Here is a 26,307-nt window from a genome sequence, read left to right as displayed (position 1 = left end):
CCCACCGCCTCTGTGACGTCGGTGGCCGGAACCTGGAATCCCTGCGGCTGGGAGCCCAGGCCGGGCCGCAGCCCGAGCTAGCCGCCCCTTTGCTTGGCCCTGTTCTCTCTCCTCTTCCAGCTCCTCTTTCCAGTCGCGCAGCCATGAGTGACACGAGCTCTGCCGGCCAGCAGACCTGGAACGGCGGCTTCAGAGATGGTAGGCCAAGGAAGATGGGGAGAGCTGGGGCCCGGGCTACACTTCAGCGTCTGGGGGATTCCCGGACCAGACTCTAAAGAATGGGCAGCTGCTCCCTTCGCCGCCGCAACTGGTTCCCAGGAACCGGGGAAGGGCGCGATCCCGGCGGGGTGGTGGTGGGGGAACGATCCTTGATTCGGGGTCGCAGAAGTCTCCCGGGAAGCTGTAGCTCCCTCTTCCACTCTCTACTTGGCTCTCGTGAATTTTAAAAAAAAGAACTCTAAACTCTACTTGTCTGGACCCTCCAGCCATCGGGAAGTTTGGGATCAGTCTTGTAGCTGAACTGTTCCTACCTCTTCGGGGCGCTACATTCCCGAAAAACTTAGTGGGATGAAAACATCCATGTCCAACTTGGAGCTAGGAGGGAGGCAGCGTGGAGTGATGGCAAAGAAAATTGAGCTGGGATTCTCTAGTCATAGCTCTCACACCTTTCCTAACTGGAATCTCAGTCAGAAAAGTCACTAACTCTGGACCTGTTTTTCTATCCTAAAAATCCTCATTAATAAAGAGTTTAAGATAAAAGTATTCTCCACACAGGAGGTTGACTAGAACGATCGGAAGCGACCCAGTTGTCCGCAAAATCATGGATTGGTTTCCCCATACACAATCTCGATATTTATGAAAAAGTTTTGGGAGATTTCTGGGGAGTCGCCCAACATTTTGAAATCTTGCTAGCCAAGATTAGTTACAAGAAATGTAGTATCTTGCTAGGTATTTAATTTGCAAGTTTATCTCAGTTTATCCTAGTGAGAAAATTTCCCCTTTACATAAACTACTTATTCAAAATGACTAAATAGTACTGTTAATGTCCAGTAATTCTGAGCAGCATCATTTTTTAAAAATGACATAGAAACATTACTAAATGACAGAGCAGTCAGTCAGCAAATATTTATTAAAGTGGTTATTGTTTTTAGGCAAGGCTAAACTCTGGAGATACAAAGAAAGGGGAAAAAAAAACAGTTCCTGCTCTCAAGGAATTCACATTCTAATGGGAGGGATTACATAAATAACCATATGTTCATACAAAATATATCTGGAGTTTGTCACTTTCCCAACTTGAGGTAGATTTTAGCTGCAGGAAAGGGGGGAAGGTAGTAGAAGGAATAACAAAGGATAACAAAGCTCTGAGATGGCACTGAGCCACAGCTTTTCTGGGATTTAAGGGTTTCAATTAAATATAATTGAGTTTTTGCTAGTTTTTAATTATTCCTGTTACTGTTTAGGAAAATTCACTAATTTTATGGTAAAGGTGATTCTATTTTGTGTTCTATTTGCCCTGTAGAAAATAAGTATGTAGTAAAAATTTAAACATGATATTTAAAGATATTAGAATGGTAGCCTCTCAAATCTTTTCACTTTTCATTTATTTTAGTGGATAGAACATTGATTCTGATAATTCAGTGGCTGTGTGATCATGGACAGTTCACCTCTTTTGAAGCTCAGTTTTTTCATCTCTAAAAATGGGGATAGTTATGCATGATGTACATTTCAGAGAACTGGGTGAAGGAAGGGTAAAGGAAGAGTTTGTAAATCTTAAAACTATAATGATGTGATATTATTATTATCATTATTACAGTAATGTTGACAAGCAGGAGTATATAATCTCATATCACTGAAACTGATTTTAGCAAGGAATTGATTATCTATAAAGCTTAACTATTGCTTTACTCACTATTATCACTGCCTATGTGTGGGTATGGTTGATTTTTAATATGATTCATTAGTGTATTTTGGAAAGAAAAAAGACCTGATTCTTCAGATATAGTATCTGCTCAATAACCAGAAGGTTAGGCATATGTTTCCTGGCACTTGAGGTGGGCTTGTATTCCTGTAGAACAGGGTCTTCAATTTGATTAGAATCTGCTTACTAAGGTTGCCTATTGACTTCTCAAAAAAAAGAAATGCGAACTGAGCAAGAAATTGTCTTTAGGACTGAGGACCAAAAGAATATTTGGCTGTCCCTGAAACTGACTACAAGTAAAGGTCAATGATTTGGAATATATCTTAGAAGTTAGATCCTCTACTTCATTGCTCTCATTTTTCTCAGTAGGGGTCCGTAGAGCTTAAATGACTCCATCCACATCCATGTTTCTTTTCCACTTTATTGCATTATTCCATGTTTCTCTCAGCTTGAGACCCCTGGAGTGAAGCTAATGGGATGGAGTATTTAAAAATTTTATTGATAAGTTTTTTATTTCATATTATTTGTATTTTCCAATGAATCCTTTTTCTTTCCAGAGTCATCCCACAAATAAAAGAATAAAAAGAGAGCGAGCAGTTCAGTAAAACTAATATCAGAAAACTCCTTTATATGTAGTTTCTATACCCACCTCTGCAAAGAAGAATGGCAGATGTGCTTTTTTCTATCCATTCTCTGGGATTGAGTTTGATTATATTACAAATTTGGACATATTCCATATTATTTTGTGGTTATTTTTTCCCATTTACATTGCAATAATTATTCAACTTATTTTTCACTTTGCATAAATAAGTTTATAGGAGTCTTCTTAAGCTTCTCTGCTTTTTTGATCATAGTCATCTTTTTGTACAATTTAGTCATATTTTATTAAATTTATGTACCAAAATTTGTTTAGCTATTCCTGAAAAGATGGATTACAGGAAAAAATTTAAGAGAAAGAAATGTAAGTTTCTATTTAGAGGCTTCAAACTAGTTTCCAAACTCAGTGACACAAATAGTCTAGCATGATCTAGGTGGTAACTAAGTAGATCAGAGTCAGGAAGACCTTAGTTCAAATCCAGCATTCAACACTTAATAAGTAACTGGGGGCAAATCACTTAACCTCTCTTTGCTTCACTTTCTTCAATTGTAAAATAGTGTAGGATAGCAGCCAAACCACAGGGTAGTTGTGAGCATCAAATAAAATTTGTAAAGTTCTTAGCACATGGTAAGAACTATATCATGAGGGGAGGCTAGGTGGCACAGTGGATAAAGCACCGGCCCTGGAGTCAAGAGTACCTGGGTTCAAATCTGGTCTCAGACACTTAATAATTACCTAGCTGTGTGGCCTTGGGCAAGCCACTTAACCCCATTTGCCTTGCAAAAAACCTTAAAAAAAAGAACTATATCATGAAGTTTGACTAGGTTGGACTTTTCAAAACAAATCCTTTATGGAGAGAAGACCTAGTTACTGAGTAGGGGAGAGTTACCTTCAAATCCAGCGTAATCTACAGTACAAAAGAAACATACCCTTCTGCCCTTCTTTGCTCAGGTCATGTCAACAATGTCATATTTAATTCTGAATGTCCTACCTCTAAAGGAACACTAATTAAATGAAGCAGGTCTTGAAAAGAGTGGTCAGGATGACATGGCAACTGAAAGGTCAAATATTAGAAGTCTTAAAATGTTGAAAAAGTCATGAAGTGGTAGGTTTATTCTTGGAGAGCTATAATTAGCAAGAGAAGGTTTCAGAGTCATATTATGGCAATGGATGAGTGAACTTTTTAAAATAACATTTAAATTTTTTCCTATTCTAGACTAAAACAACAATTAACAAGTATTTCTCTGTTCAAGAACAGAATAAAACTGAGTTTATAGAAATTTCCAAATGCAGTTGGGTGTTACAATGAACGGATAGAGCACTGGGCCTGGAGTTGAGAAGACTAGAGTTCAAATGTAGCCTCTTTTCACTTACTAACTGGGTGATGGCTTTTTAATCTCTTTTTGCCTCAATTTCTTCATCTGTAATTTGAGAATAATAATAGCACTTACTTCCCAGGAATATTATGAGGAGCAATTAAGAAAATTGTTGCAAATCTTAAATGCAAGTTATTAAATAATTCTAAATACTTTTAGCTTTACTCTTTTAAAAGTAAGAATTTTTTAAAAAAATGTTTTAACTTTTTCAGTTTTTTCAGTTCCCAATTTTCTCCCTTACCTACCTACTAAGAAGGTAGGAAGCATAAGACCCTTTACAAAAATATATATAGAGACCTACAAAAACAAATTTCTTTAGTAGCTATGATCCAAGAACAAAAAATAACTTAAAAAATAGAAAGAAATGCAAGAAAATATGCTTCAGTCTGCACTTAGAATACATCACATGTTGATAGTATATTTCATTATGAATCCTTTCAAATTGCGATGGGCCATCGTGTTCATCAGATTACTAAATCTTTCAAAATTGATTATGTTTACAATACTGTTGTAACTGTAAAATGTTTTTCTTGTTCTGTTCACTTCAATTTGCATCAGTTCATATAAGCCTTCCCAGGTTTTTCTGAAACCATCCCCTTCATGATTTCTTACAGTACAATAGTGTTTCTTCACATTCATATACTATAACTTGTTCAACCATTCTCCAGTGCTGGGCATTCCTTCAGCTTTCAGTTCTTTGCTACTACAAAAAGAGCTGATCTAAATGGTTTTGTAAATATTTGTGTCATTCCTCTTTCTTTGATTTCACTGGGGTATAGTATGCCATCACTGGGTCATAGGATATGTACAGTTCAATAACTTTTGGAGAATGGACCCAAATAATTTCCAGATGGTTGGACTAATTCACAAGTTCTACTAACAGTATATTAGTATATTTATTTTCCCACATTCCCTTCATATTTGTTATTTCCATTTTTGAAATCTTAGGCAATCTATTGGGTACTAGATGGCACTTCAGAATTGTTTTAATCTTGCACTTCTTTAATTATTAGTGATTTATAGCATTTTCATAAGGTTCTTGACAGCTTTGATTTATTTTTCTCACAAAACTGCTTATTCATATCCTTTGACCTCTTATCAATTGGGGAATAATTCTTACTTTTGAAAATCAGATCCCTATATGTTTGAGAAATTAGGCCTTTATTAGAGAAACTTGCTACAAAATTTTTGCCTTTTTTGTAATTTTTAACTCCATTAGTTTTGTTTGTAGAAAATTAAATTTTGGGGCAGCTAGGTGGTGTAGTGGATAAAGCACCGGCCTTGGAGTCAGGAGTACCTGGGTTCAAATCCCGTCTCAGACACTTGATAATTACCTAGCCGTGTGGCCTTGGGCAAGCCACTTAACTCCATTTGCCTTGTAAAGAAAAAAAAAGAAAATTAAATTTTATGTTATCAAAATGATCCACTTTATTTTTGTGAACATATCTCTTTTTTCCTCTTATTTATTTTTCAATTCCATGCAAAGGTAGTTTTCAACATTCATCCTTTTATAAGCTTTTGAGTTCCTCATTTTCCTACCCCCCTCCTCATGGCAGCAAATATTCTGATATAAGTTGTACATGTAAGATCAATGTTTAGCTTATTTCTACATTAGTCAATCTGTGAAAGAAGAACAAGAACTAAGGGAGGAAAAACATAAGACAGAAAAAACAAAAGAAGTCTAAAAAATAAACATAGTATTTTTCTATTCTATTTCTATTCTATAGCATTCCTATCCATAGTTGTTTTTTTTCCCTCTAAATGTGAATGACGTTTTCCTTAGCAGGTCTCTCAGGATTGTCCTTGATCACTGATCTGCTGAGAGGAATTGCATCAATCTTAGCTGATCATCTCACAGTGTTGGTATTAGTGTGCATAATAGTGTTAATTCACTCAGCATCAGTTCATGCAAGTCTTTCCATGCTTTTCTGCAGTCACACTGCTCTTGATTTCTTACAGAAATACAATAGCACTCCATAACATTCATATGCCATAGTTTATTTAGCCATTCTACAATTGATGGACATCCCCTCAATTTCCAATTCTTTGCCACTACAAAAAGCTGCTATAAATATTTTTGTGCAAGTAGGTCCTTTCCCCTTTTCATGATCTTTTTGGTATATAGACCTATAGTCATACTAGACCAAAGGTATATACTTTTTTTTTCTCTTTGGGCATAGTTCCATAATTGTTCTCCGGAATGATTGGATCAGTTTGCAACTCTACCAACAGTGCATTATGTGTTCCAGTTTTCTCATATCCTCTCCAACATGGATCCTTTTTTGTCATTTTAGTCAATCTCAAAGGTGTGAGGTGGTATTCAGAGTTATTTTAATCTGCATTTCTCTCACTAATCTTATTGGGAACACCTCTTACATATAATACTTGTTGATGGTTTTAGAAAGATATTGCTTATCATTTTAAGGAAAACTCCACTTAATCCTTTATTCTTTAATTTTTCCCTAGAGTTTTTTTTTTTAGGTTTTTGCAAGGCAATGGGATTAAGTGATTTGCCCAAGGCCACACGGCTAGGTAATTATTAAGTGTCTGAGGTCGGATTTGAACCCAGGTACTCCTGACTCCAGGGCCAGTGCTCTATCCACTGTACCACCTAGCCATCCCCCTAGAGTTTTTAAAAGGAATAGATACTGTATTTTGTCAAAGGCTTTTTTCAGCATTTGATTTGATTTTGCTATTGATATGATCAATTATGCTGATTGTTTTCTTAATATTGAACCATCTTTGCACACCTGGTATAATTCCTATCCGATCATAGAGTTTTATCTTAGTGATAACTTGCTGTTTTCTGTTGGGCAAAATTTTATTTAAAATTTTTGCATCAATATTCATTAGGGAAATTGGTCTATAATGTTTCTTTGTCTGTTTTGATTCTTCCTAGTTTAGTTTTCAGCACCATGTTGGTATCATAAAAGTATTTGGCAGGATTCTTTTGTTCCTTAAATATTTGGTAGAATTCACTTGTAAATTCACCAGCTCCTGGAGATTTTTTCTTTAGGGAGTTCAATGATGGCTTCTTCAATTTCTTTATTTGAAAATTTTCTGAATTTAAGTATTTTATTTCCTCTTCTGTCAATCTGGGCAAATTATATTTCTGTAAATATTAATCTATTTCACCTAGGTTGTCAAATTTATTGGCAAACTTGGACAAAATAGCTCTGAATTATTATTTTAACTCCTTCCTCATTGGTTGGTGATTTCACCTTTTTCATTTTTGACACATTTTGGTTTTTATCTTTCTTTTTTTTAAAATCAGATTAACCAAAGGTTTATGTATTTTAATTTTTTTTTATAAAACCAGTTCTTAGTTTTATTATTTCAAAAGTTTTCTTCTAATTTTATCAATTTCTCCTTTGATTTTTTTCAGTATTTCTAATTTGGAATTTAATTGGGGATTATTACTTTGTTCTTTTTTTCTAGCTTTTTTAAATTGCATTCCCAATTCATTGATCTCCTCTTTCTCTAATTTATTCACATAAACATTTAGAGATATAAAATTTCCCCTAATAACTGCTTTGACTGAAACTCACAAGTTTTGATATGTGAAATCTTTTGATTAGATCTTTAGGGCATCAGTGGAGAGAGCACTAGCCTTGGAGTCAGAAGGTCAGGAGTTGGAAACCAATCTCAGACACTTGGCACTTCTTTTCTTTTTCTTTTCCTTTTTTTTTTTAAGATTTTAGCAAGGCAAATGGAGTAAAATGGCTTGTCCAAGGCCACACAGCTAGGCAATTAAGTGTCTGAGACCGCATTGGAACCCAGGCACTCTTGACTCCAGGGCCGTTGCTTTATCCACTGTGCCACCTAGCTGCCCCTGTTGTGATCTTTGAAAAATAAAAGCCAGGGCGGCTAGGTGGTGCAGTGGACAGAGCACAGGCCCTGGAGTCAGGTATACCTTAGTTCAAATCTGACCTCAGACACTTAATAATTACCTAGCTGTGTGGCCTTGGGCAAGCCATTTAACCCCATTGCCTTGCAAAAACCTAATAAACAAATAAACAAACAAATAAATAAAAGCCAAAACATCTGATTAGATCTGTGCATAAATATGACAAGTAATTTCTTCCATGGTTTACGTAATTGCTTATATCATCATTTATTTCTAAGTTATGTGCCTTTACTTGGTATATGGCATGAGATATAGGTCTCTGCCTAGTTTCTACCAAACTCTTTTCCAATTTTCCCAACCGTTTTTGGTCAGATGGTGAGTTCTTATCTAAGTAGTCAGAAAATTTTGTTTATAAAATACTAGGTTATTGTACTCATTTGCTTCTAATGTATTGAGTGCATAATCTGTTCTACTGATCAACCTCTATTTCTTACTGAGTACCAAATTTTTGATGATTATAGCTTTGTAGGGTAGTTTGAAATGTAGTACTGCTATTCCCTTTTCCTGTTTTAAAATTTGTTTCCTTTTCTTTTAGATAAATTTTGTTATGATTTTTTCTAGCTGTATAAAGTAATTTTTTGATAATTTGGTATGAAATTGAATAATTAATTTAGGCAGCATTGTCATTTATATTGGCTCAGGCTACACATAGTCAATATTTTTTGAATTTCTTAGATCTGTCCTTATTTATGTGGAGAGAGTTTTGCAATTATTTATGTTCATATAATTCCTGTCTTGGCAAGTAGACTCCCAAGTATTTTATGCTACCTGTAGTTATTTTAAATGGAATTTCTCTATCTTTAATTGTTGGGTTTTGTTGGTAATAGTGGGTTAACTTTTTATCTTGCTACTCTGTTGAAGATAATTGTTTTGTTTTGTTTTTTAGATGACTGGAGTTCTCTAACAAATGATTTAGTTGACTCTAGGGTTCTCTACAATGTGTGATAGGTTTGTTTCCTCATTGTCCATTTTTTACTTGCATTGTCATTTTCTTGATTTATTACTATTGTAAACATTTCTACTACAATATTGAATAGTAAAGGTAGTAATGGAAATTCTTGTTTTATCTGTGATCTTGTTGGCCCATTATAGATAATACTTTCTCTTGATTTAAGATAGATGCTATTTATCATTTTAAGGAAAACTACATTTATCTCTGTGTTTTTCTAAAGTGTGGGTTTTTTTTGACAGAAATGATTGGCATATTTTGTCAAATGCTTTCCCTACATTTATTGAAACAGCAATTTTTTTTGCTATCGATATAGTCAATAATTCTTGGTTTTTTCAATATTGGAACCAACTCTGTATCTTGCTGTTAGTTCTTGCTAGCAGCTTAGATAGACTAAGCAGTAGCTTTGTGACATTGGACAAGTCACTTAAACTTAAATTCTTAGTCTGCTTCTTTCCTTATCTGTAAAATTGGTGTAGGGATAGCATCTGCCTCCTGCAGAGAGAATTAAATAATTGTGAAGCATTTTACAAAGCTTAAAGCACTATCTTATACTGACTATTATTATTGGTTTTATTGATTGCACTTGGGATAGTCAGCAGAACACAGCACTTAAATTTTTTTTCATCATTCACGAAAATGCACTATCAAAAACTTTGACCCATAATTAGCTGAAGTAGAATTTTTTTGTTTCCAGTTTTTTCAAGGTCACAAATAAGAATGTAGTAGAATGTTTTAATTTCGGTAATCTTGAAATTTTTTTTAATAGTTTTAGCTTTTGCAAGGCAATGGAGTTAAGTGGCTTGCCCAAGGCCACACAGCTAGGTAATTATTAAGTGTCTGAGGCTAGATTTGAACTCAGGTACTCCTGACTCTAGGGCCGGTGCTCTATCCACTGTGCCACCTAGCTGCCCCAGTAATCTTGAATTATTAAAAAGAAAATTGAAATCACTTTGTTCTTTTGGTGGGATAGGGATGGGATAGGAGAAAGGAGTTGGAATCTTGAGATTTTAAGATTAATGAAACTTTATGGCTAAGAATGAGATTTAATGTGAGGTTTTCAGTTCCAGGGTCTATGATCACTAAGGTTAATAGGGACATTTTGTTCTTTCTCATGTAGATTAAATTCATATCTCAAGGTCTAACTATGTTAAATAAGAGTTAAATTGAAATTTATTTTAAGAACTTGTTCTTGTACTGAAGCTGTGTAATTTTTCATGCTTACCCATAACTTCACCCATCTGAGTCATTTTTCACTCCTGAAGCCTTTTATTCTTTCTCTCAGCTTAAAGGGGATCTAAGCCATTTTCTTCTTTTTTAAAATAATAGTACCATTCTGCATGGCTGTTTAAACACTCAACCAGATGACTGCCAATCCCATCATTTTTCCTCATTAGGGAGCTTATTTTTTTTTTCCTGACTGGGTTCTGAGTCAGTCTGGACAGTGCTAATTGATCTTTTTTTTTTTGTTCCGAATCATCCTTTGTGGGGAGAGAGAGAGAGAGGGAAGGAGGAGAGAGAGAGAGAGAGAGAGAGAGAGAGAGAGAGAGAGAGAGAGAGAGAGAGTGTGTGTGTGTGTGTGTGTGTGTGTGTGTGTGTGTGTGTGTGTGTGTGTGTATGGGGTGTAGTATGGTGGTGGTGAGCACTGAATGGTGGGAATCAGTTTTGTTCAATAGAAGAGTGGATTAAGCTCAGGAAGCTTCCTAGTTCTTTTATAACCCCCCCCCCCCCAAATGAGAACCAAGAGGATCAAAGAGGGGAAATGAGTTTTCAATATCTTGATCTTTATTGTAATTTAGTTACTTTTTACAGACCATCGTTTCTATTTGAGGCCCTTCAACATTTAGCACCATGCCAGATTCGCATAGGATTGGGTTCTGAAATTAACCCAGACACAAGAGAATTCTGACTTTGTAAAAGTAGTCTTGTTTGTCTTGTTTGTGGAATGCTAGCTTCCTTTTAAGTTTAATGCTATAATCTACAAAATGTGCACATTAGTGGTAATAATCCTTGAATCAATGAGCAGTTGTTAAGTGTGGGAAAAAGAGCAAAAAAAAAGAGCAAAGTTTTTATTTATTTTTGAATTTTATAATTTTCCTCCTAATCTAATTTCCCTCCCCCATCCCCCACAGAAGGCAGTCTGATAGTCTTTACATTGTATATATTGATCTAAGTTGAATGTGATGAGAGAGAAATCATATCCTTAAGGAAAAAAAAATAAAATATAAAAGATAGCAAAATTACATAATAAGATTACCTTTTTTTGGGGGGGGGGGTTTGCAAGGCAATGGGGCTAAGTGGCTTGCCCAAGGCCACACAGGTAATTATTAAGTCTCTGAGGCTGGATTTGAACTCAGGTACTCCTGACTCCAAGGCCAGTGCTCTATCCACTGCGCCACCTAGCCCCCCCTCCCCATTACCTATTTTTTAAAATTAAAGGTCTTTGGTCTTTGTTCAAATTCCACAATTCAGATATTGTTGCACTGATGGAATGAGTGAGTGCATTTAAGGTTGATCTTCAACCCCATGTTGCTGTTAGGGTGTACAATGTGCTTCTGGTTCTGTTTATCTCACTCAGCATCAGTTCATGAAAATCCTTCCAGGTTTCTCTGAATTCCCATCCCTCCTGGTTTCTAATAGAACAATAGTGTTCCATATCATACATATACCACAATTTGTTCAGCCATTCCCCAACTGATGGACATTCACTTAATTTCCAATTCTTTGCCACCACAAACAGGGCTGCTATGAATATTTTTGTACAAGTGATGTTTTTAACCTTTTTCATAATCTCTTCAGGGTAGAGAGCCAGTAGTGAGTGGTATAAGAGCAGAGTTTTTAAAGTAAGTTCCAGAGGATATAGAAGATGGAAAGAAAAGGGAGAGGAAAATCTGTATTATTCCCCTCATTCTCTACATTTAATTATTCTTATTGTCATTTCTTCAGGTAGTTCTGTATCTTTCACAGCCATTAAATACTTCAAAGTGCTTATAGCTCTCCTCTTTTTTTTAAAAAAAGAACTTTCTAACAACTCTCTTAATTAATCAATAAACACTAAGTTTTATTTATTTATTTATTTACAATAAACATCTACTAAGTTCCAGAAATTGTGCCAAAGTGTTGGGGATACAAAAAAGAGGCAAAAGACCCTTCCCTCAAGGAGGGAATAATCTATTGGAGGACACAATATGCAAACAGATATGCAAAATGAGCCAAATATATAATAAATAGGAAACAACAAAGATGTTGCAATTGAGAGTTTGGGGAAAGTTTTCTGTGGAAAATGAGATTTTTAGTTGTGATTTAAAGGAAGCTAGAGAGTCAGTAGTTCAAATTGAAGGGGGAGAGCATCTCAGGCATTGGAAACTGACATAGAAAAAGCCTAGGGGATAAGGTTCAGGGTTCTAGATCTACAGATCTTCTAGATTTTGACTTTTGTGTGTGTGTCATGGTCTTCATGGTAAGTGGCATGAGGACTGTTGACCTAAACTAAGGTCACAATCTAATGGGGGAGAAACCATGCAAACAATTATGTACAAACAAGCTATGCACAGAATAAATAGGAAATAATTGAGAAGGAAGACTAGAAATAAGAGAGTAGGGGAAAGCATCTTGTAGTAGATGGCATTTTGGTTGTCATTTTAAAGAAGCTGGGGAGATAAGTAGGCAGATTTGAGGAGTGAGAGGGGATGAGAACAGAAAGAAAAAATGTGTCTTGTTTGTTGAAATAACCAGGAGACCAGTTTCAGTGAATCAAAAAATATGTGTTGGAGGAGTAAGGCATAAGAAAACTGGAAAGGTAGGAGGGGCCTAGATTAGATAGGGCTTTTGAATGCCTAACAGAACATTTTGTATTTGCTCTTGGAGGAAATAGAAAGCCACTGTATTTTATTGAATGGGGGAATGGTCTTTGTGTCTTTGTGTGTGTGTGTGTGTGTGTGTGTGTGTGTGTGTGTGTGTGTGTGTAGGACATAATATATCCAAAAGTGATCTAAAGTCTCCAAGGTAATCTTTATCCTTTGCCTCTGTTTTCTTACCTTTGGAGAGGATCTTCTGTGAATTTGACCTTAAAAATAATAATTAGATTAATTATGTTAATGATCAAGAGTTTGTCCTAATAAGGGATAAATGTTAACTTCCTGGTTTGACTTTAAGAAAGAGCAAATCAGAATTAGATTAACATACACATTTATCTATAGTTCTCTAAGCTCTGAGCACAGGTATGTGTGTGTGTGGGACAGGACAGGGGGGTTCCTTTTTAGGGAACCAAAACCCCAAAGGTACAGCTTGGAACGGTGGTCCTTCAACATTCCACTATCAGAAGATGGAATCTGAAAAACTATTTCTCCATCAAGGAGGAGAGTGGCCTTCTATTTAGGATGAGACTGAATAGCTGACAGGCCTACTAGGAGGTTTTTGTCCTTTGTGCTTTATTAGTTATACTAAAGGTGAATCTCCCCTTCAGGAGGTCAACACTTTTTAATCAGTCCTCAAACTTTTAGTACCCATCTTCAGTTTTCCCTATTCTATTAAAACTTCAAGATAATCCAAATGTTGAAGGACTTGCTCATTCCATCAGTGCAACAATCAGGAACAATTTTGGGCTGTCTGCAAAGGAGAGTACCATCTGTATCCAGATAAGGAGCTATGGAGTTTGAACAAAGTGCAAGGACTATTCCCTTTAATTTAGAAGAAAAACAGATATCTTATTGTCTGATCTTGTTACCTCTGAGAATTCTCTTCTCTTTAAGGATATGATTTCTCTCTCATCACACACAATTTGGATCAAGGTACAACATGGAAACTACTAAAGTAAAGACTGACAGAATGCTATCTGTGGGAGGGGAGGGAAGCAAGATTGGGGGAAAATTGTAAAACTCAAATAATATCTTTAATAAAAATAAATTTAAAAAAAGATAATCCAAATGGCCAGACTCTTTTCTTTTTTTAAGTCTTGTTAAAAAATTTTTACTTTATATTTTCCTTTTTCAAAGCAATATTTTCCCCCCAATTACAAGTAAAAGCAAATTATAGCTTTTTTTTGACAAAGTTTTGAGTTCCAAATTGTATTTCCCCTTCCCTGAGATGAGAAGTTATTTTGTGCAATCATATAAAACCTTTGTATATTAGTCACTTTGTTCAAGAAGATGGAAGGAAGGAAGGAAAGAAGGGAATGAGGGAAGGAGGAAGGAAGGAAAATTGCTGATACTGTGTAGGATGTTCTAGTTCTGCTCACTACAGTTTATATTGGTTCACATAAATCTTTCTAGTTTTTTTCTGAAATCATTCTGCTTGTCATATCTTGCACAATAATATTTCATTACAATACTGATACCACAACTTGTTTAGCTCAATTGTTGGGCATCTCCGCTACTACAAAAAAAAAAACTGTTAAAAATATATATATTTTTAAAATAGGTTCTTAGGAGGCGGCTAGGTGGTGCAGTGGATAAATCACTGGCCCTGGGTTCAAATCCGGTCTCAGGCACTTAATAATTACCTAGCTGTGTGGCCTTGGGCAAGCCACTTAACCCCTTTTGCCTTGCAAAAAAAAAAAACCCTAAAAAAATAGGTTCTTACTCCCTTTTTTTTCCCCCTCTTTATCTCTTGGGATATAGATTTAATGGTATTGCCGGTTCAAAGGGGATACACAACTTTATACCTCTGGGCATCTTAACTGCTAAATTCATTCATTCAAGAAGCACTCTTTAATCTCCAACTACATGGAAGATAATAGGTTCTGGATATCTGAAGAGAAGAATAATGTGATGGCTTTTCCATATCAGTCATAGGGGTAAAGATGTGTTAAAACTGAAAGAACAGTGAATTCAGAATCAGGGATGGTTTAAAATCTCCTTTCTGTTAATTACTATGCATATGATATTAGTAAAATCATTTAAGTTTTTTTCAGCCTAGATTTCTTTTGAACTAGGTACCTAATGAGCTAAACCCCTTTCAAAGATTCATTATCAAATCTAGAAGTCTATGATCTTATGAGACCATAGCTTAAGAATGATGTAATCATTCTGTGGGTGACCTATGACCAATGCTTCATTATAATGGGATTAAAAAGCATTGGACAGTCAGGAGATTCGGATTCTTGTCTTGGTTCTGCTTCTAAGCCACTTCAGTTTCTTCATCTGTCAGTCAGGGATAATATTGGCTTTACCTCAAAAATTTTATTGTTGGGGAATTTACGCTATGTCATAAAAAATCAAAAAGTGAATTTCTGTTTAAGTCACATACTCAAGCTGAAAGCTATTTAGATGATTAGCAATGACTGAATGGTTAAATAAATTGTGGTATATTCATGTGATATATAAGATAATTCAAATCAACAAGTATGAGGAATATATGGAATTTTTTTTTTATTTTTGCAAGGCAATGGGGTTAAGTTACTTGCCCAAGATCACACAGCGAAGTATTTAAGTGTCAGGGGTCAAATTTGAACTCAGGTCCTCCTGACTCTAGGGCTAGTGCTCTATCCACTGCACTACTTAGCTGCCCCAAATATGGTAATTTTAAAAGTACTTTATAAAATAATGATGAGGAAAAAAACAGAACTCTCCTATAATATAGTACATATGAACTAGACATAAAAAAAGTGAGTAAGAATGAATGAATAGGGGATCCTATGATAATTTATACAATGAAATTAAATGTAGTATCCCAAAAATCTTTATTCAAGTTAAAATTTTAATAAATTAAAAGACTGTGTATATATATATATAATCCACAAAGTACATTTAGTTTTTTTTGATATTCAATGTTAATTTTGTAATAAAGCATTTAAAATAATATCTGTATTAGCTTTGAGAAATGGAAGAGCTTTAGAAACTATGTCATCCAAATTCCTTATCTTTAACATTATGAGGTGAGACAAACTAAATGATCAACCCAATATCTCAAAATAATTCAAGCTAGAGATCTCGAACCCGTGTGCACTTTCTATCATACTATCCTTTTAAGAAGTCTAGAATTTGAAATGAACATAAAATATTATGATTTGTTCACCCCCCTGTTAGCTTCAAGAATCTCTTTATCCCTTTCCCCCTATCAAATAGAAGTTCAGGAAAATAAAAATTTGAAACATGAGAAAGGTAAATCTATTGTTAAAATTAATTTTATGTCATTTCAAAAGCAAAAACAATTTTTTACTAAGTTCTTACTTTGTGTTTAACACAGAGCTTCTTGTTCATTACTTTGAGTCCCTATTTCCTTCAAATTTGTTTTTTTTACAAAGTTTATAGTGTTATATCTATTATAGACATTGTTATTCTGATTCTGCTTTTTTACATTAATTTACAAATGTTTTCTCAGGCTTCTCTGAATCTATCCCTTTTGCTGTTTTTTTAATACAGAAAAATATTTCATACATTTACATAGCATATATTTCTTCATCTCTCACTTGATGGGCACCCTCTTTATTTTAGTTCTTTGCTTTGAGAAAAAGATTCTTCAATAAATACTTTTCTATATATATATATATGGATCCTTTTCCCTCATTCCCTGATCCTGTTGAAGTACAAACCTAGTTGTGATATTTTGTGACTTTTGGGTAGAGTTCCAAATTGCTTTCTACAATGCTTAGACAAATTCAGATTTTCATCAACAGTGCATTCCTGTTCCTGTTCTCTCTCAGAACCCTTACAACAATAGTTATTTTCCTTTTCTGTCATCTTTGTCAATATGATGGGTATAAGGTAGAACTTCAGAGTTAATTAGCATTTTCCTTATTATTAATTTGGAGCATGTTTCATATATTTTTTGATAGCTTGAATTTTTTTCAGTACCTTTATGTCCTTTGTTTATCTTTTGTAGAATTGCCTCAAATGATTTTGTCAAATTGTTGAAATTCACTTTAATTTCATTTCCTTATTTTGGGGTAGAAGGGATGGTCATGGTGTTGAAGATTGTGGGAAAATATAATGGCAGAAACCAGGTAACAATAATCAACTCCAAAAAAGGTTAAGAGAGGTTTGGACTTTGGTGTCAGATGATCTGGCTCATAATTTCAGCTTTATTGGTAACTTTAAAGAAAAAATATATAGCTATATATTGTTTTAACATATAAATAGATATGTGTATAAACATATACATATAGAAATTCATATAAACTTCCAGTTTACTCCCAATTTAATCCTCCGCAATACATAATACCTTTACAGTCTTACTTTTTATGTGTTACTGGTTCCATTTCTCTGGCCTTCAAGGTCTTCATCTGAAAAATCATATTTATTTATTAACTATTAATTATTTAAATTTTTATAATAATAAGTTTATTAAATATGATAGTTAAGCAGCTAATTAACATTTATCACATGCTCTCTATTTGCCAGTCACATGCTAAAGTGCTGGGGATAAAAATAAAGGCCAAACACTTCTTGCCTTCAAGTAGAAGGAAAAGTGTTTCATTCCTTTCCTTTTATAATAGAAACTTTGAAGGTTTCCCCACCTTGCCTTTTTACAGTGAAATTTGGAGAGGGAAAGCTATTTTTTGTTTCTGATGGAGAAAATGGTTGTTGAGTAGCTCTTGCTCAACGTAAAGACTTCTGTTTTTTGTTAATAAAGCTCTTTTGTTTCATGAGATGTAGGGAAGTGACTGCTTGGCCCATTATGGAGCAAGCTTGTGCTCCTTTTTTTTGTAGCAAAGGGACCAGACAGAGCACAATTCACTTTTGTGTGTTTGTCATGCCAGGCAACAGCGCCAGCTGCTAAGTATGATTATGTCTCAATGTGCCAGCTAAAAGAAAGCTTGGTGCTTGGATTTTCAGAAAAGACTCTCTAAGTCCTTAGTTGATTCATGACTATGATTTTGAAAAGGAATAACAGCAGCATGTATTTATCTAGTTGGTTTTGTTTTTTTGCTTTCCATAGTGTTTTATATATCTTATCTCAATCTTTAAAAAAAAATATGGTATTGATTTTTTTCCCTTTTAATTTTCTAGTAATGCTTCTCCCAATAGCCTTTTGCTCTCATCCCCCAAATAAACACTTCTTTGTAACAAAGAAGTACAGTTAGATAAACCAAACTAATCTAGGGTCTGACCAAATATGCCTAATTTTAGATATACATACATATGGGCCACTACCCATATGTCAGGTGAGATATGATTTCATTATTTATATCTGGTTGGTTGATGCATTTGATCCAAGTTCTGATGTTTAGTATTGCTTTTTTTTTATAACAATGTGATCATTCTCTCTCTCTCTCTCTCTCTCTCTCTTTCTCTCTCTCTCTCTCTCTCTCTCTATATATATATATATATAATACTGTTTATTGATTCCCAAGTTTCTGAAAAATCAATTAAACAATTAGTTAGGTGTCACAGTAGTAGAACAACTACCCTGGAATCAGGAGGACTTGAGTTCAAATCTGGCCTCAGACACTTAATTCTCTAGCTATATGACCTTGGCCAAGCTACTTAACCCCACTGCCTTGCAAAAAAACCCCCAACAAAAAAAAGAATTGATTATCTTTGACAGATGAGAAACAAATGATGTTAAGTACAGTTATCAAGGTCATACAGGCAGTCCAGGAGCCTGGACACCACAGGAAATATTATGGAGAGCAGTGTAGTGTAGATAGCTTAGCTTTGCAGAAGACCTAGATTACAAACATTCCTCTAGAACATTACCTGTGTTGTGTGATCATGGGGAAATAATTTAACTTTCAGAACCTCAGTCAACTTAATAAAATGGGGCTAATGATCCTTTTACAACTTCCCTCATAGGAGGGTTTAAAAAAGCATTTAGCAAGCTTTAAAGTAAAAAATGAGATATTTTTACTAGTTACTATTATTGTAAACTCCACCAGTAGACTTACACAGTTCTAAAGGACTACTGTATTAGTTTACTGTTCCATCTTCTATCCCAATAAGCAAATTTTTTTAGGTTTTTTTTTTTTTTTGCAAGGCAAATGGGGTTAAGTGGCTTGCCCAAGGCCACACAGCTAGGTAATTATTAAGTGTCTGAGACCGGATTTGAACCCAGTTACTCCTGACTCCAAGGCCGGTGCTTTATCCACTTATGCCACCTAGCTGCCCCCCAATAAGCAAATTGAATGAAATCAATATAACTTTGTCACTGACCCAGAGAAATGTCATTTCCCCCCCAAGACTGGTTATGGTGTATAATGAGATCCCCATTTCCTTTTTGGATAGTACATCATGGAGTGGTGGATAGGGAATTGTAGATGGAGTCAGGAGAGACTTGAACTCAAATCCCAGACAATCATTTACTAGATATATGACCTTGGGCAAGTCAATTAATCTCTTTGAACTTACTTTTGTCATCTGTAAAATGGTTATTTTTAAATTATATAAATATTTTGTTTTCCAATTACCTACAAGGGTAGTTTCTATCAATCATTTTTTTTTGCAAGGTTTTGAATTTTACAGTTTTTCACCCTCCCTCCCTCCCTCCCTGTCCCCCTTCTCTCCCCAACAGAAGGCAAACTGATATAGTCTTAACATTTGCTTCAATGATATGCACAGATCAAAATTGAATGTGTTGAGAGAAGAAACAGATCCAAAAGGAAGAAAGAAAACATTAGAGATAGCAAAATTATGTAAAACATAATAAGACAACTTTTAAAAATTGAAGATAATAGTCTTTGGTCTTTGTTTAAACTCCACATTCCTTCTCTGAATACAGATGGTATTCTCTATCACAGATCCGCTAAAATTGTCTCTAATTATTGTACTGATGGAGTGAGTAAGTCCATCAAGGTTGATCATCATCCCATGTTGTTGTTAAGGTATACAGTGTTCTTCTGTTTCTGCTTATCCCACTCAGCATCAATTCAGGCAAGTTTTTCCAGGCTTTTTTGAAATCCAACCCCTCATTATTTCTTATAAAACAATAGTGTTCTATCACATACATATGGCACAACTTGTTCAACCATTCCCCAATTGATGGACATCCCCTCAATTTCCAATTCTTTGCCACTATAAACAGAGTTGCTATGAACATTTTTGTACATGTGTGATTTTTGCCCTTTTTCATGATCTCTTCAGGATACAGACCCAGTAGTGGTATTGCTGGATCAAATGGTATGCACATTTTTATTGTCTTTTGGGCATAATTCCAAATTGCTCTCCAGAAAGATCAGATCAGTTCACAACTCCACCAACAATACATTAGTGTCCTAGATTTCCCACATCCCCTCCAGCATTGATTATTATCCTTTCTGGTCATATTGGCCAATCTGAGAAGCGTGAGGCAGTACTGCAGAGATGCTTTAGTTTGCATTTCTCTAATCAATAATAATTTAGAGCAATTTTTTATATGAGTATAGATAGCTTTGATTTCCTCATCTGAGAATTGCCTTTGCATATTCTTTGACCATTTGTCAATTGGAAAATGACTTGATTTTTTTATAAACTTGATTCAATTTTTTTTTTTTTTTAGTTTTTGCAAGGCAATGGGGTTAAGTGGCTTGCCCAAGGCCACACAGCTAGGTAATTATTAAGTGTATGAGACCAGATTTGAACTCAGTTACTCCTGACTCCAAGACCAGTGCTCTATCCACTGCACCACCTAGCCGCCCCAACTTGATTCAATTTTCTATGTATTTTAGAAATGAATCCTTTGTAAGAAAAACTAGTTGTAAAACTTGTTTCCCAATTTACTACATTCATTTTGATCTTGGTTATAGTGGTTTTGTTTGTGCAAAAGCTTTTAAATTTAATATAGTGAAAAATATCCAATTTGTTTTATAATGTTCTTGATCTCTTCTTTGTTCCCTTTCTATAGATCTGACAGGTAAACCTATTCTTTGTTCTCCTAATTTGCTTATAATACTGTCTTATATGTCTAAATCCTACACCCATTTTGACTTTACCTTGGTATAGGGTGTGAGATATTGGTCTAATTTTAGTTTTTGCCATACTGTCTTCCAGTTTTTCCAGAAGACTGAGTTCTTATCCCAGAAGCTTGACTCTTTGGGTTTATCAATGGTTATTTTTAAAAAATATTTTATTGTGTTGGTTTTTGCAAGGCAATAGGGTTAAGTGACTTGCCCAAGGTAAAATAACCGAGTATTAAATGTCTGAGGTAGGATTTGAACTCAGGTCTTCCTGACTCCAGGGCTGTGCTCAATCCACTATGCCAACTATTGCACCCTGTAAAATGGTTACAATAAGCACCTAGGATTGTTGTGAGGACCAAATGACCTCATGTAAACTTTTAAGCACCCTGTAAATGCTTTTATTATTGTTGTGATTATTGCTTCTTCTACAAATGATTTTATTGTTTATTTCTTCCTTCCCAATAAACCAGTTAAAAGAGATCAATATGAATTCACTCAGTAAGTTAATGCAGCAAGATTCAAACTTAAGAAGATGAGTCTTTATGACTTTAGGCCTGCCATTCTATCCACTGTACCATCTAGTAGATGCTCATTATCAATGAGGAAACTGAAGGAAATAATATTGAGACTTGTCTAGTGTTACCTAGCTAGTAAGCATCTGAGGCCAGATTTGCTCTCAGGAAGATGAGTATGGCCTAATTGACCTGCTATTTTATTATGATGATGCCCCAGATGTTACTGCCCATTTGATGTTGATATTTTCTCTTCCTTTGTGTTCCACAGAAACCTTAGATTTCAACATGTTAACTTCAACAACTTTTAACTTCCTTCAAGAGCTGCCCAGTTACCGGTCCATTGTTCGCAGGAGGACTTCCATTGCTACGAGGGATAAATCAGGGGGCACTTTGCTGAAGCCAGCCAGTTCTGAAAGCAAGCCCTATTCGGATAAAGGAAGATTTGAGAGGGAACACCTTGGGAGCCAGTCCATCAGAAAATATGCGCTGAATATCTCTGAGAAGAGGAGACTAAGGTTTGGTCCACAGTGATATTTCAGGTTCATGCAGAGCATGTTAAGAGCTAATGTGGTGGGGTGTGAAGATTCATTCAACAAATATTCATTAAGCTCCTACCACTTAAATTATGGGGATTATAAGAATATAAGTCATGGACCCTGCCCTCAGGAAATAATGTCAGCATTTATTAAGCACCTACCCTATCAAGCTCTATATCTGTGCTTAGAAACTTTTGATTAATTTTGACTAATGAAGAAATATGTTAAATATAAGGGTAGGGATTTTTTTTGCTTTTTTTCTTGATATGAAGTAAATATTTAATAAAGGTTTACTTCCTTAATGATTTATAAGTATTAAGTAAGATTATAAATTTTTTTTCCTGATTTTTCTTTCTTTTTTAAATTTTTTTTTGTTTTTTTCTTTATTAAAGTTTTCTTTATTTTGTGTTTTACAATTTTCTCCCAATCTTACTTCCCTCCCCCCACCCCCACACAGAAGGCAATTTGTCAGTCTTTACATTGTTTCCATGGTATACATTGATCCAAATTGAGTGTGATGAGAGAGAAATCATATCCTTAAGGAAGAAACATAAAGTATAAGAAATGGCAAGATCAGACAATAACATATCAGGTTTTTTTTTTCTAAATTTAAGGTAATAGTCCTTGGTCTTTGTTCAAATTCCACAGTTGTTTCTCTGGATACAGATGGTATTCTCCATTTCAGAGAGCCCCAAATTGTCCCTGACTGTTGCACTGATGGAATGAGCAAGTCCATCAAGGTTGATCATTGCCCCCATGCTGATTTTTCTTTAATATAGTCTCCCTCTTACTTGACAGAGCATCAGGTACTTTCTTAGTGGCATCTATCAACACTTCAATTGAACCAATCAGTATCCTAGGACATTTAATATTATATTTGTGGCATACTGTTAAGTACAGAAGAACAATCTCGTTATAATGGCCAACTATGCCTTTTGTAAGAAAAATGGGTAGTGGTATAACATTTTCTGAAAATGGATTAATTCACACATATTGAAACCACATTTAAGTTTTCAATTTTAAGTCTAAAGAAAGCATTTCTCCCTTATTTAGAATATAGTCATGTAGTTATCCTTTCAGATGCTGTTTTATGATTTCTGAGAAGGGGAAAGGAAGTCTGTCTCAATTGTCAGTGATGCTTTCTCCCCCTTTGGGGGGGAATACAGATTTTTAAAAAGAAGAGCATTTATCAGCTTTAGGAACTAACATTTTATCAGAAAAGAAAGTATATAAGAATATATAAGTATATAAGATAAATACAAAATTAATAATAATAATTTTTAGACTTTCAATTTTGCAAATCACTCTCATATTATTATATAGTACTTTAAGGTTGCAAAATTATTTATAAATATTTTCTCATTTACTTCTCACTACACCCTGGGAGGTAAATTACATAATAACTTTTTTTTCTCAAAATTGAAGATAATAGTCTTTGATCTATGTTCAAACTCCACATTTCTTTCTCTGGATACAGATAGTATTTTCCATCGCAGATAGCTAAGGAATTATTTTTAATGTTATATTTTTAATATTTGGACTCAAGTTTTCATGATACTCTTATCTGTGTATTATCTAAGGGAATAAATTTTAATGTTTTAAATATTATATGTATATTGAGGACGGATTCTCACTGAGTTTTGACCTTAAAAATAATAGATTAAATTTTTGTTAGCCATCAGATTTAGGGGCAGCTAGGTGGTGCAGTGAATAGAGCACTGGCCCTGGAGTCTGGAGTACCTGAATTCAAAGCTGTGTGGCCTTGGGCAAGCTACTTAACCCTATTTGCCTTGCAAAAAACTAAAAAAAAAAAACCAAACAAACTACCCCCCCCCCCAATCAGATTTAGCCTAATAAAAGACAAACTTTAATCTCCACATTTTGGTCTCAAGAAAGACAAAACAGAATTAAGTTAACATACACATTTCTTAATATTTCTCTCTGTTGATTATGCAGGCATTTGTGTGTGTGTGGGGTGTAGCTAGAGTCAAATCCCCAAAATGAAGTCCTGAATTGGGGTTTTTATAGTTTTGAATAATCAGAAAGTGAGATCTGATTGGGGGTAGGGTTGGGTCCGGCTTGTCCAAGCAAGGAAGGGAGTGACCTTCAACTTAGAATGAAGCAGAGGTTATTTTTGGATAGAATGGTGGAGCTAGATATTAGATATTCTGTTAAAAGGAGTATCCAATCAGTTATGCTAAAGACCTTAACAAAACATGGGAGTACTTCTCTCTTCTAAGCTTTAGTTGATATTTTGATGGTTTTTGAAAGACTAATGGGCAAACTTGCTTCTTAAATTGAAATTTTTACTTTCAAATTTGTATCTGTTCTTAAAAATTAGGTTTACCCTTTACAATTGTTAAGTTGTTCTGATTAAGAGGAGGCTTTGTATCCATTGGAAAGGAAATTTTGTCAATCAATTCCCTAATTCTGTTCTTAAAGGCCAAGTAAAATAATAATTATACTTATGTTTATATATATATATATATATATATATATATATATGTTTATATACATATATGGTAAAATTCTCCATTAAGGCATTTATTTAATATCTATTTTGATATTTTAAGTACAAGGTGATTTGGGGGAAATAATTAGCATCTGAGGAGATCAAGAGAAAACCTCATGTAAGAGGTAGTGATTTATGGTCTATTGGAAGAGGGGAACATACTTGAAAAATTAAATAACATTATGTGAAATTATAAATGATTGTGAAAAACAAAGGGTATAGACAATAAGTATCTGTCATTCAGAGAAGGGTGGAATCATTGGGATGGAGGGATAAGTGTAGATTTTCCTGATAGAGATGGAATTTTAAGAAAGAACAGGAATTCTCTAACTAAGGAGGAGGAGCATAGCATGAGTGAAAGTATATTGGAAAGAGCTGCACAAGATATGTTCAGGAGACAGTTAAGTAGACCAGGCTCCTTGGATCATTGGGTTCCTGAGTAAAGTTTTCTGGATATGAGGTTGTCAATGTGGACAGACCCCAGAGGGTCTTAAATTCTAGGTTTGATGCCAGCCTTATTCCATGTTATTCTTTCTATATGCCCTTTAAAAAATTTTTGGCCTGTTCTTATTTTTTTTAATATTTTCCCCAATTGCAGGTAAACCACTTTGTTGTAATTACTTTCCAATTCCATGCAAGGATAGTTTTTCAACATTCATCCTTTTGCAAACTTTTGAGTTCCACATTTTCTCACCACTATCCCTTACCATCCCTCTCCCCATGTCAGCAAATAATCTGATATAGATTGTACATGCAGAATTATATTTAACATATTTCTACATTAGTCAAGCTGTGAAACAAGAATAAGAACTAAGGGGGGAGGAACATGAGAAAGAAAGAAAACACCAGAAATTTAAAAGGTGAATATAATATGTTTTTCCTCAGCATTCAGAATCCATATTATTTTCCCTCTGGATGGGGATGGCATTTCCATGATCGGTCTCTTAGGATTGTCCTTGAGTACTGAACTGCTGAGAGAAGCTGCTTCGATCATAGTTGATGATCTCACAATTTTGGTGTTAGTATTCATAATGTTCTCCTGGTTCTGCTCACTTCACTCAGCATAAATCATGCAAGTCTGTACAGGCTTTTCTAAAATCCAACTGCTCATGATTTAGTACTCCATAACATTAATATCAATTATCTTGTTCAGCCATTCCCCAATTGAAGGACATTTCCTCTATTTCCAATTCTTTGCCACTACAAAAAGAGCTGATTTTGTACATGTAGGTCCTTTCCCTTTTTCATGATCTCATTGGAATATAGACCAGTAGTGGTATTGCTTGGATTAAAGGATTTATAAAGTTTTATTTTCCTTTGGGCATAATTCCAAATTTCTCTCCAGAATGATTGGATCAGTTTACAATTCCACCAACAATGCATTAGTGTCCCAGTTTTTCCACAACTTCTCCAATATTGCTGAAAAAAATAATTTTTAACATTTAGGTTTTTAAAAAAATCTTTGCTTTTTAAAATCTTTCCTTCTCTCCCTTCCCTTTCTCCCTCTCTAAGACAGTAAATAATTTAATAAGGTTATATACATGCAATCATTCAAAATATTTCCATATCTTTCCATATACTCTTAGCTAAAACCAAACTAGACTTCAGTTATAGAACCACAGATTTAGACCTGGGAATAATTTTAGGAAATATCTATAGATTCCCAACCTGAGTCTCTCATAACCCCAAGAAATATGAAAGATTGTCAAGAATGTACAAGGAACAATTTGATTTGATTAGATTTCTAATTGTGAAGGTAAGACATTCTGTTAATATTGATTTATATATCTAAGGACTCCTCTGAGCACTTAAAAAGAAAACTACAGAATTACTTTATTTTATCTCATATACATATGCAGGGCAAACTAGAATTTATTTTCATATTGAATGGGGGTACTGTAAAATTTCCTGGCATTCAATGGGGTAGAATATAAGGACTAAAAAAGAATGGAATCCTTGATCTAGTCTAGTATCTTCATATCACAGATAAAGATACTGAGATACAGAGGTGTGATATGACTTTGCCAAGGTCACATGGTGGTAAGTGGTAAGGCAAAGATTTAAACCTTGGTCTTCTTGCTTCAAAATTGACTACTCCTTCCCCTAACTAGACTGCTTCCTTCTTGGCATTCCTATGATCTACTTTCCTGCTTGCTTATCTTTCTCTGGGCATGTGTTATTTCT

At 34.7% G+C, this 26,307-nt stretch overlaps 1 protein-coding gene across 1 annotated transcript in view; it reads left to right on the top strand.

Annotated features, from left to right (window-relative positions):
- Positions 1-14: 14 nt before the first annotated feature.
- TMC7 (transmembrane channel like 7) overlaps positions 15-26,307 on the top strand; it is a 78,091-nt gene continuing 51,798 nt past the window's right edge. Inside the window, exons 1-2 of the mRNA XM_074208180.1 lie at positions 15-198; positions 21,344-21,590. Coding sequence (XP_074064281.1) covers positions 144-198; positions 21,344-21,590 — 302 coding nt within the window. The 5' untranslated portion in view covers positions 15-143. The remainder of the gene's footprint in view (positions 199-21,343; positions 21,591-26,307) is intronic.

The sequence above is a fragment of the Macrotis lagotis genome, chromosome X (genome assembly GCF_037893015.1).
Source record: "Macrotis lagotis isolate mMagLag1 chromosome X, bilby.v1.9.chrom.fasta, whole genome shotgun sequence".
Taxonomy (NCBI): domain Eukaryota; kingdom Metazoa; phylum Chordata; class Mammalia; order Peramelemorphia; family Peramelidae; genus Macrotis; species Macrotis lagotis.
The sequence above is the reverse complement of the archived record's forward strand: the minus strand, read 5'-3'. Positions and strand labels throughout refer to the sequence as shown.